Source organism: Coffea arabica, chromosome 8c, assembly GCF_036785885.1.
Source record: "Coffea arabica cultivar ET-39 chromosome 8c, Coffea Arabica ET-39 HiFi, whole genome shotgun sequence".
NCBI lineage: Eukaryota > Viridiplantae > Streptophyta > Magnoliopsida > Gentianales > Rubiaceae > Coffea > Coffea arabica.
Window position 1 is genome coordinate 25,676,915 of NC_092325.1, and position 10,755 is coordinate 25,687,669.

At 36.7% G+C, this 10,755-nt stretch overlaps 1 protein-coding gene across 6 annotated transcripts; it reads left to right on the top strand.

Annotated features, from left to right (window-relative positions):
• Positions 1 to 1,482: 1,482 nt before the first annotated feature.
• LOC113707235 (uncharacterized) lies at positions 1,483 to 8,288 on the top strand. 6 transcript variants are annotated; one of them, XM_072063447.1, is made up of 15 exons: positions 1,484 to 1,773; positions 2,033 to 2,126; positions 2,299 to 2,427; positions 2,639 to 2,895; positions 3,694 to 3,966; positions 4,204 to 4,284; positions 4,420 to 4,515; positions 4,660 to 4,743; positions 4,835 to 4,904; positions 5,013 to 5,095; positions 5,560 to 5,639; positions 5,930 to 6,028; positions 6,129 to 6,234; positions 7,848 to 7,937; positions 8,080 to 8,288. In XM_072063447.1, the coding sequence occupies exons 5-15, from the start codon at positions 3,718 to 3,720 to the stop codon at positions 8,116 to 8,118; spliced, it is 1,077 nt and encodes a 358-aa protein (XP_071919548.1). In that variant the 5' UTR covers positions 1,484 to 1,773; positions 2,033 to 2,126; positions 2,299 to 2,427; positions 2,639 to 2,895; positions 3,694 to 3,717; the 3' UTR covers positions 8,119 to 8,288. The 6 variants fall into 6 exon arrangements, with proteins under 6 accessions (XP_027085261.1, XP_071919548.1, XP_071919549.1 ...); XM_072063448.1 differs by having other exon boundaries at positions 2,299 to 2,381; XM_027229460.2 differs by having other exon boundaries at positions 1,483 to 1,773; positions 2,033 to 2,427; positions 3,699 to 3,966.
• Positions 8,289 to 10,755: the final 2,467 nt, after the last annotated feature.

Sequence of the window (10,755 nt, forward strand, 5' to 3'; positions counted from 1 at the left end):
TTTATCCCTTCTTGCCATTTCTTCTTTTACTTGCAGTTGCAGGTTCTTGACATCCTCCACAACTTCGTGTAACTTGAGCTCTTGCTTCTTGAGGTGCTTCTTTAATGTCTTGAAACTAGGGCTGTGCATCGAAATTGAAAGCGGTAATTTAGAAGCTTGAAATCGGAATTTTTTGAAATTTTGACATCTATTTTTTCGACCGATTTCAAATTCGAAATGGCCAATTCCAATTTCGAATTCGACTCCGAATTGAATTCGGAATTCGGTGAATTCCGAATTCTCCGAATTCAATACCTGTTCCTGTTCCTTTTTTTTTTTCCCCTTGTTCAAAAAGTTTGAGATCCACGGGCACGGCAGAGCAAGCGACTTTAGGACCAAAGTCTGGAGCGTGCCTGGTGGGCCTTACTACCGCCCCAAGCACTGGAAGCGTAATACTGCCATCCTCATGGCTGGCGTCTTCGTCCTTTGTATCCCCATCGCCATGATTTTGGTCGAGCTCGAGCAACAGCCGCATATGCCTGTTCGCCCAATTCCATCTCAGCTTTGGTGCAAGAATTTTGGGGAAAAGGACTACTATATTGATGAATTGTAAGAGTTTGATACTGATGACTACAGTATTGTTCTCTAAAGCCAAGAACAAGCTTACTTTCTCTGTGACAGACTGGTAGTGGAGGCGGAGCCGCGGAGGAAGGAAGGTTTATTAGAGCGGAATTGGTGAATGAGGAAGAGGCGGAAGATTAGGTTTTGCAATTTGCACTTTTACTTTTTTGTCTTTTTGGAAGTTGTTCTGCAATTTAATTTATTAGGTTAATAATATAAATTGATATTACATATATAATATATTGTTAAAAAATTTATATTATATATAAATATTATAAATCGAATTCAAAATTATATTTTCCTATTTCGAATTCTGATTTCAAAAATTATATTTTCGAATTCAACCCGATTTCGACCATTTCGAAATCAGAATTACCGAATTCCATTCTGAATTACCGATGTACCGATTTCGAAATTCCAATTTCAATTCGAAATCGGTCGGTAAATCGGAATTTTTCGATTTTGCACATCCCTACTTGAAACCAGTACTCTCTGCCATCTTCAATTCATGAGCTATCAAGGATCGGTCAGATCGAATACCAAATTTGTTAGGCTCCTCAAGATTTAGGTGAATTAGTAAGTAGAATCAACAAGAAAGGGAAGGAGACATGAGCTAAGAGAGGGGAAGAGTTGAGAAAACATGAGAGAAGAATGAGAAAAAAATCAGAATGGGAATCAACAGCAAGGAAAATGTGTTATTGTTTCTTGTTGTTTAATCCACTACACTGTCTAGAATTTATACAATCGAATGAATTGCTAGTAACTGCTTCACTATCACTACAGCTAACTCACTCCATAGCTACTTTGGCTACTTACGATATTTACACTAATGACCCCTGGCAACTATTGCCTTTTCAATTAAGCCCCTGGTCCTGTAGAAAACTAGCCCTAACTCAAAACAAGAGACGAGAACCACCCACGGCCTCTTATTGATCCTCTTAAAATCATCATTCCTTTATTTCCCCATCCTAACAACTTTTCTTCAGAATCTTCCCAATACCTTGGTTCTATATCCCAAATCCCATAAAAGACATAAAAATAGAAAAATCAGAAAAAAAAACAGAAGTTAGAAAAGACAAGAAGAGTTCATCTGGGGAGCAGGTGAGCAAGAAGCTGCCACCGCCTCACCGGAATCCACCGTCATCGCCGTCAAATCATCACCGGAAAAGCACTGTAATACTTTCTTTTTCCTTTCCTACCTTTAACTTTTGCTAGTGAATATATGAAACTATGAGAGTTATTGACCTGTTTATATCTTTCCCTTCTCTTTTAGTAAAAATTTCTTATCTCTTTCTGATGCATTCATATGGGGCTGTAATTTCTGTTGTTTGTGAGGGAGTTGGTTGGGTTGCTGTAAATTTTAGGCTTGCTATTGCAAAAGTTCATGAAATTTGTTCAATTTTATTAATGCACCTGACCTGTTTGATAAAAGGCCTCTACGAAAACTTGAGCCAAAGGAATCGAACTGGTGAATTTCTGTATGCATGTGAGAAGGACTCCGACCAGTCCAAAGCTGGTCTAAGCCCGTGAGTGTCGCCAGAAAGCTAAGAGAGACGGTTTATGAAATTTTTTATTTCCTTTTCCCTTTATTTTTGCTGTTTCTTGGCATTTTTATGTATGTTAGTGTCTGATTGTGAGTGGGATTGTCTATGTAAGAGTGCTGTTCTTTTTTTTTTTTGGGACTGGCCGGAGCTGAAGTTTCCGGCATTTCTCGTTGAAGAGGAAGCCACGAAGTAGCAGCCAAGGGCCTGTTTCGTTTCATCGTTTGGAGAAGATGACAGGTTTATGGAACTGCAGCATAAGTCTCCCACTTTTCCCTTTCTTTTGGTAATTTGACCCTAGAATTTTAGGACTTTATAATTTGACCCCAGAACTTATATTAGGCATTTTCAATTAGGTCCCTAGGGAATATTTAGTTGACTTTTAGGTTTATTAACTTTTCAATTTGTCAATTGAGTTGTAATTAATTTCCATTTTTCTCTTTTAAATAAAAAAAAAAAGCACTAACTTAAAACTGTCCAATCTGCCTAATTGCCAGGTCTACGGCTGTTGTCCAAGGTGCCTTCAAGGTCTAAACAGGCTTCCTCCTCCATTAGTACCATGTCTCTGAGCAACTTTTCACTTTCATTGCAAACCCACTTGCTCCATTGCATCGCTGCTCCCTTCTCCTCCTCCTACGAACCCTTCTTTTTCTTCCCCGCACCTTCTTCCTTTTAACTCTACTCTCCGCCACCACTGCTGCCACCTCCTTATCCTCCTCCTCCTCCTCCTTTTTCTTATCCTCAAAATCTACTGGTGAGCTTCACTCAACCTTCTCTCACTGACACACTATAAAGCTGTCAGTACTTTTTATGTGTTCCCGGTTCTTATTTTATATTCTTATTTTATATTGTTTAACATGGTTTGTCTGGCTTATGGTTTCACATTTTATTAGGCTTCTGGTTACACGTGGGGTTTTAGATTTTTTTAATTTATTGATTAATTTGATTAATCAGTATTTTCTGGAGTTTGAATTGAAGAGGTACTTGTGAAAAAATTTAAAGAGGTCTGCCATTTCCTTGATGTTGGCATTTGGGATTTTGCTATAGATTGATCTTTTGGTTCCTCTATTGTGTTTATCTACTTCTATATTATTTTGGCTCTTGAATTTTTCTGTCTGTTCTTTTCAAAAGTAGCCTTTTGGACTGGAATGGCAATAGATTTGGTAGATATTACATGATATTGTTTACTAAACTGAAACACTAATTTGATGTTCTTGATTGTATATGACAATTTTTTTTTTCTTTTTTGGTTTTGAAGATTTAGTCTTTCTAATCTGGTATTTTTGTGTCTCTGTGCTCGATGACCCTTTAAATCATGAGTTTAGTATTGTATTTGTTGGTTTGTGAATCATTTGAATTCAGTTAAAAAGTTTGACCCTATTAAACATATACCTCATGCAGGGCATGAGGGCAAACACTAGCATTTTTGTTTCCCTTAATGACACAGATTGCTTCCCAAATCCAAAAATACAATCTCTTAACAATTTAAGCTTTTGGAGGAGTTTATCAGTCATGTTGACCTCATATATTGTTGTTATTCTTGGTTCACTAGTGTAGAAGAGCTAGTCAGAGAAAAATGGGAGGAAAGAGAAAGGACTTCACCACCACCACCAGTGTCCAGGGTACCGAGGACGGAGGCGAGCAAAAGGTAAAGAAGAAAAAGGAGAAACTAGCGGTGGATGGATTGCTTCCGTCAACAATAAAGAATAAGGAGAAGAGGTCTGCTGTCCACGCCAAGCTTAAGCACCAGAAAAGGCTTGAGAAACGTAAGAGAGCCAAGGCTCGTGAAGCGGCTGAGCAGAGAGCTCTTGAGCTTGGCGAGGAGGTTTGCCTTTCATCTTTTTTTTTTAATTCATTTATTTAAAGACATTCCTTTTCCTTATCTTTCTCATCAAATGAATGCATTTGTTAATCTGGAGGCTTTAGTGTTTGGTATGTCCAATCCGATATGTCTAATATAATTTGCAATTAGTAATTTTTGGTCCAATAAGTAAGCAATTGATTGAAACAAGATTTGACTATCTAATTGTATTCTGATGGACGTTTTTCTATATACAAGCAGCCTCCTCCGAAGAAAATCCCTCGCACAATTGAAAATACCAGAGAGCTTGACGAAACTATTTGCAAGCCTGATGATGAAGAGGTATCCGGTTATCCATCTTGAATCTTCAATTTTTTCCCAAGTTGCAGATTGGGAAATAATACTTGGGAAATTTGATAAAGTGACAGATTATCCTGTATGTCTCATATGTGCTGCTCTCGCCTTCTTCATCTACAGCTATTTGCTACAAATTATGCAGATGAATTTAGTGCGATTCTGAAGCAGGACCGCCCTCCAAAGATACTCATAACAACTTGCCGCTTCAATTCAACTGTACGTGCTAATTCGAATATATGTACCTATTTGACTGTACAGTGTTGCCTTAGTTTCAAATCATGATTATTTGTTTTTCCCTGTTGTTAAAGGCATGCTTTTTTTTGGATAGATGTTATGTCTTATTTATTTCTTTCCCTACAGAGGGGACCTGCTTTTATATCAGATCTACTCTCTGTGATCCCAAATGCACACTATTTCAAGAGAGGAACCTATGATCTTAAAAAGGTTTTAATCTTAATTTCTGTTAATTCCTTTTTTTTTTAAAAAAAAAAAACTACAAAATAGTATTTATTTTGGCATACTTTTGCCTATGCAGATTGTGGAATATGCAAAAAATAAGGAATTCACTTCTGTTATTGTTGTCCACACTAATCGCCGGGAACCAGGTTAAATTATGCAGCCTTTATCGAGCATTAACACGCAACCATTGACTCTTGCTTTTTCTCTCTCCTGGTGAGTTAGTGTAGAATACTAATGATGGAATCCTCTTTTAGATGCTCTATTGATAATTGCATTACCTGATGGACCTACTGCCCATTTCAAACTATCAAAGCTTCTTCTGCGCAAGGATATCAAGGTTTGTTGGTCCTCCGTCTTCTTTTTCAGAATCTTGTCTAAGCTGCTAAGCTTTCTAATTAGGAATGATTTTCTTTTAAGAGAAGAAGCTATATTAGTTTGATAAGGGTGCTGAATGTTTTCATGGTTTTACTCTGCACTCTAGATGATTTTAGTATTGCAATTTCTGATAGTCCTTTAGTTAGACATACCTTTCCACAGACACAAAGTGTTCCTTTAACCGCTTGTTTCAGGATCCTGCTATTCCTTCCTCAAAATTTTCCCTCGTTCTTGATAGTGTAATTTTAATTATCATGTGCTTTCTTCTGAGTGTGTTTTCTTGAAATGGCTGTTGTTTTCATGGACATTTGGCTCTGTATACGTGTATGTGTATTCCTTACTTAGGTGTTGCTTTTCTTTATTTTGGATTTTGGATGTCTTGTAGTTCCAGATAGATGATGATGCTTTAATCTCCTTCACTTGCAGAATCATGGGAATCCAACTAGTCACAAACCTGAGCTAGTCTTGAATAACTTCACAACACGCTTGGGACACCGTATCGGGAGGTGACTTCTTGTTTTATATATTATTTTTTCAAGAGAATAACAGCAAATTGGATGTGTGTTTAAAACATTGATTATATTTAGTGTGGTGACACTTAGTTAATTTATGTTGTATTCTCTGAAATTGTACAGATCATCTCTCTTCACTTGTATGTGTTTGTGAATATTCAACACTGTGTACTCTTAAACCTGGAATATTGATGAAGTAGTTTGCTAGATAATTTCTATCTCTTGCACTTTAGGATTTATATTTTTTGTTTATGACACTTTCTATGCATTGTTGTGGTTAATAGGTTGATACAATCGCTTTTCCCACAAGATCCCAATTTTCGTGGTCGTCGGGTTGTAACATTTCACAATCAACGTGATTTTGTATTCTTTTGCCATCACCGGTGTGTGTTCTTTCTTTTAAGGAGTTTGTTCTATTCCACATATTAATCTTAGACTTCTAACAAAGCTTTGTGATGGCAACCTTATTTTTTGAATGTGAAGTTACATTTTTGAAACCAAAGAAAGTAAGCAGGCTGCATCCAGTGGCGAAAAGAGCAAGGATAATAACAATGAAAAAAGTGAGCAGAAAGTAATTGCGCGACTTCAGGTTTGTGTTTTTGATTTAGTTCATTCTTGTCTTGAGATATATGTTCTTTCTTTTGTAGTAAGTACTTCTAGCACATTTAGAGTTCAAGAGTAAGTTTCAGTTTTGTTAAAAATGCTATTTGTCCTAATACCAAGATATGGGAATTAATTTCTTGCTATTTTAAGGAGACTAAGCCTTAAAATGGCAGTTAGTAATGTACTTGGATCTGCACAAATTTGCCTGCAAGGAACTCTATAGTAAGTTTGAGTCTTCCCACAATGGTCTTGTCCTCATATTTGGTATCTGCAGTACCCTTAGTTTCGGTATATGAAGATGCACATCATACAGGCCATGTTTTGACTGGAATGTCTATTCTTAACTCGTAATTGAGTCAATACCAGTCATACATGTTCCTTTGGGTTAACTGGTTAAGGAATGGAGAAAACCCCTCTTGACACTTCTATAGCCCCTTATGATATTCCTGTCATACAGGTCTTTTATGCTTTAGCATTTTTCATCTCTTTTGTATTTCTGTTTATACTGATGGCCAATTCTTTTCATGCTTTACGGCAGTTCTTTTTAAAGGTTTGGAATTGATTTAGTGGCTAGAAAAAAACTCACATTCATATTACCCACTTAAAAAATGTAGAGAAGGATAAGAAATAAGGGGTAAATAAATGCAACATGAGAAAGCAAATAGCTATCTAAGTCAGAATATGAATTAGAAACTTTACCTAGTAAAGCTGGAATTACACCAAGAACTTGGCTTCTAGCTGGTCTGGCAAGGATACATGTTACAGTGCTCTGCACATTTGTGAAAGATGCTTAAAATTTCCTTCCAGTTTGTTTTAACTGTTCATCAAAGAAATATTTATTACTACAAAATGACAACACATAAAAGTCTAAACAGAAGCAGAGAGAGACTAATGGACATCTGCTTGTTTGACTTTCAAAAGCTTTTTTTTTCCACCTATTTATTTTCTTATTGCAAGCTAACACTCCTCGTGAAGTTGAATTCTTTAAAGATATGAAGTATATATAGTATGAAGATGGTAGAAAGCAATGTTTGAGTCTGTGTAATGATGCAAAACTGTCACTTCCGTTGCTGGGAGGGAGTTGACATTGAATTACATATGTGTTTTCAAATTGATCTAAGTTTCTTATGACATCAAAATGTTTTTAAGGAAATTTTCATGATTTCTTGGCTACGACTTTGAAAGCCTGTGGACAGTGATGAGTTTTTTCTTATTACCAAACAGAGAAACAAAAAAGTGTTAGTTTTCCAACAAGATAAAGATGTTTGAATGATGCTAATGAAATTCTTTTAATGAGAGTTAATAAGATGGAGCTACTGAAGTGATGCTATTGTCATCTTATTCAGATGTTGAACCTGCATTTGCCTCCAAATGATAGGTTTTTAGGGTAGTTAATCGGCAAACATTGCAAAAAACAAAAAGTTTGAGTTATTGTGCTTGACCATTTTAAGTTTATTATCATGCGTTTGCCATTGAAGTTTGTAGGTAAAAAGTTTTACAGCTGCCAGATATTGTGTAATGTTGATAGTCCTCATCTAGTTCACTTAATATATCCTCTGCCTATGGTGCCTTTCGTAACATCAGATGGAAATCTTGCAGGAATGTGGTCCTCGTTTCACATTAAAGTTAATCAGTCTACAACATGGAACATTTGATTCAAAGGGTGGGGAATATGAGTGGGTCCACAAGGTGATTGCCCCTTATCTTTTATTCTGCAATAATGCTTGATTTAGATATAGGTCTTCAGTACTTAAACAAATTTTTATCTTTTTTGCCTGCATCCAACTAATTCATTTTTTGTGCTCTGTTTTGTTTTTCTTTTGAATACCAGCCGGAAATGGATACTAGTCGCAGAAGATTTTTCTTGTGAGAGAAATGTTGTACTACCGGGTGAATAGGTTTTAGTTTTAAGTTAAGAACAAGGTAAAGTGTAGCTTCCTGCGAGGAACTTAGGTTAGGTATGAGATGTTGATTTTACAAATTGTGTATACACATTGGTTATTTATCAGGTTTAATGCAAGTTTTGGAGATTTCCAGTTTGGTGCTGGCTGTCCTTTTTGTCGTGTAGAAGTTTTTTTTTATCTAATACTTCCTGAACAACCCCCCTTCTTCCCAGCCCGCCTGCCAAACAACCAAAAAAGTCCCCCCTCTTGGGACAGATAGGGAAAGCGTTGTAAAAGGGCTTGTTTAGCCAAAACCACGAGAACGTTGGCTATTGCGACCCCGTCGATCTTTGAATGTGTCGAGTGTACTAATTGTATGTTAACTTCTATGTTTATCAGCTCCAACTCGAATGCTTTGGAGGTTTTGAGTTGGTCCAGGCAGTCTTGTTTGTTTTGGGTGTCTTGTGATCTTAGGTGTAGAATTGTTTATTTATGTTTTTATTTTGGACGGATAAGGGAATCTCATGCTGGGGACTTGGTACATGAAACCATGGGAAGGGTGGCGAATAGAAATGGGTAAATTGCAGTGAAAATTGTCGTATTTCAACTGCAAATGAATAGCTTTATGTGTTTTAAGTTGAAGTGCTGAAGATTTATCTGAAACTCTTATATGTGGTTTCTCAATTATTGGTTGAACCATCCATCATAAATTGCTGGTTTTGACTGTCTTGGTACTTTTTTTTTCCACTTGATTAAAGGTTCTTCGCATGGAAACATAGATGGCCTTTGCAAAGAGATCCTGGATGAAAACCATATCAAATGTGGGAGGAATAAAAAGAGAAGATGCAAGCTAATATAATATTGAAAACCACAAAATCTGCTTGAGCAATCTCAAGCAACCAAATTGGGAATTCTTGTTTCCATTCAATTACATCTTTGAGGTTTATAACAAATTTTGTTAGTTGATGACTAACAGAGCTGTTTCCCTCCTAGTGAAGGAAGCACAGCATTCATCAAATTCATACTTTACCATCCTGACATCCTTCAGAACAGTTGCAGTAAGCATATCCTCCCCCTTCTCATTCACCTTGTCGACCACTTGTTTGCAATTTGATTCGAATTCTACTCTCTTCCAACCTTGTTGCTTTGCTCTTATCATGGCAGCTCTAAGTGCTAGTGCCTCTTCAAGCCTTGCATTTGAGCAGCTTTTAGAGGGATAAGCCCATATAGCAATCACTTTGCCTTGCCAGCTCCTTGCTGCAATACCCCAACCTGCCCTATTAAATTTGTTGTTTGAAACTGCATCTATATTCACCTTAATCCATCCAGTTTGTGGTTCTTCCAATGCTTATCTTCTCTTTTTTCTTCTTGTTTTTGAATTCCCATCTCCATCTCCTACTCCTGTGCTGCCTGATATTCATTCTATTCCAATATTGCTTTGTTCATTGCTACCATTGGATCTCTGTTAGTGTTGTTAAATTGCTTCTCATTTCTTGACTCCATATCTGCCAAAGGAAGTTTACTGTTAGAATTATATGTTCGTTTCCATTTTCTCTAACTACAGCATCCTTTAATTCCTCCTACCAATGCCAGAAGTTATTTCTATAGTTGTCCAATCTATCCCAACTCAAAGGTGCAGCTTTCCAGATTGTTCTAGTATTTCTAAAAAAAAAATTAACGTATGTTCTAACGTTTCAGGACTTTCACCATAGCATTTACAGATACGGTCACCTTTGGATCATCTTTCCTTTACTATTGCATTAACTAGAAGAATTCCCTTCGAACATTTGCAAATAAAATGTTTTATGTTTCATGTTTAGTCCCCAAAGAAACTTCTAGTTTTCATCAGCTCCTTCTCTTCTGTTAATTGAACTTACTTCCCTATTTAGTTGATCTTTTCTTTTTCCCCTCTCCTTTGCTAGTTTCTATCCAAATTTAACTGTATACTCTCCTGTATTAGACTTTGACCTGTAGACCCTATCCTTCTCTTTCTGAATGCTCAAAGGAATTCTCAATATAATCCTCCTGTCATTTGCATCAAACATTTCCTCTATTAACTCTTCATTCCATTTCCCCTCACTTATCAGTTCACCTACCTTGGTATTTCCACATTCTGGCTTTCTTTCAATTTTCACTTTTCCATCCTTAGCATCAAGTATCCACTTGTCTTCTTAGCTATCCCCTACCCTTGTCTTTATCCCTTCTTCCAGCAAGGTTCTTGCACTTAACAAACTTTTCCAACACCAAGAATCATAACTTCTTTCTTTCATTTTCTGTATAGAGCACCCCTTAAATTACTTTGCCTTCATCAGTTTTCGCATTAATAGATTTTGCTTAGTTATAATCCTCCATAGCTGCTTTGCCAACAATGCTTGATTGAATTCTATTAGATCTCTAAAGCCTAATCTAGCTTCAGGCAATTTTCCACATTTCAGCCAATGAATCTTTTTTACCTCCTCCTTCTGGCCCCACTAGAATTTAGCCATCTTCGGACCTATCTTCCTACACAGTTCTTTTGGTAATTTGCAAGAGGACATCACATAAGTAGGGAGTGCTAATATTACTGATTTTAGCAAAATCTCCTTTCCATTTTGGCTTAGTAGCTTCTCCTCCCGTCCTTTTAA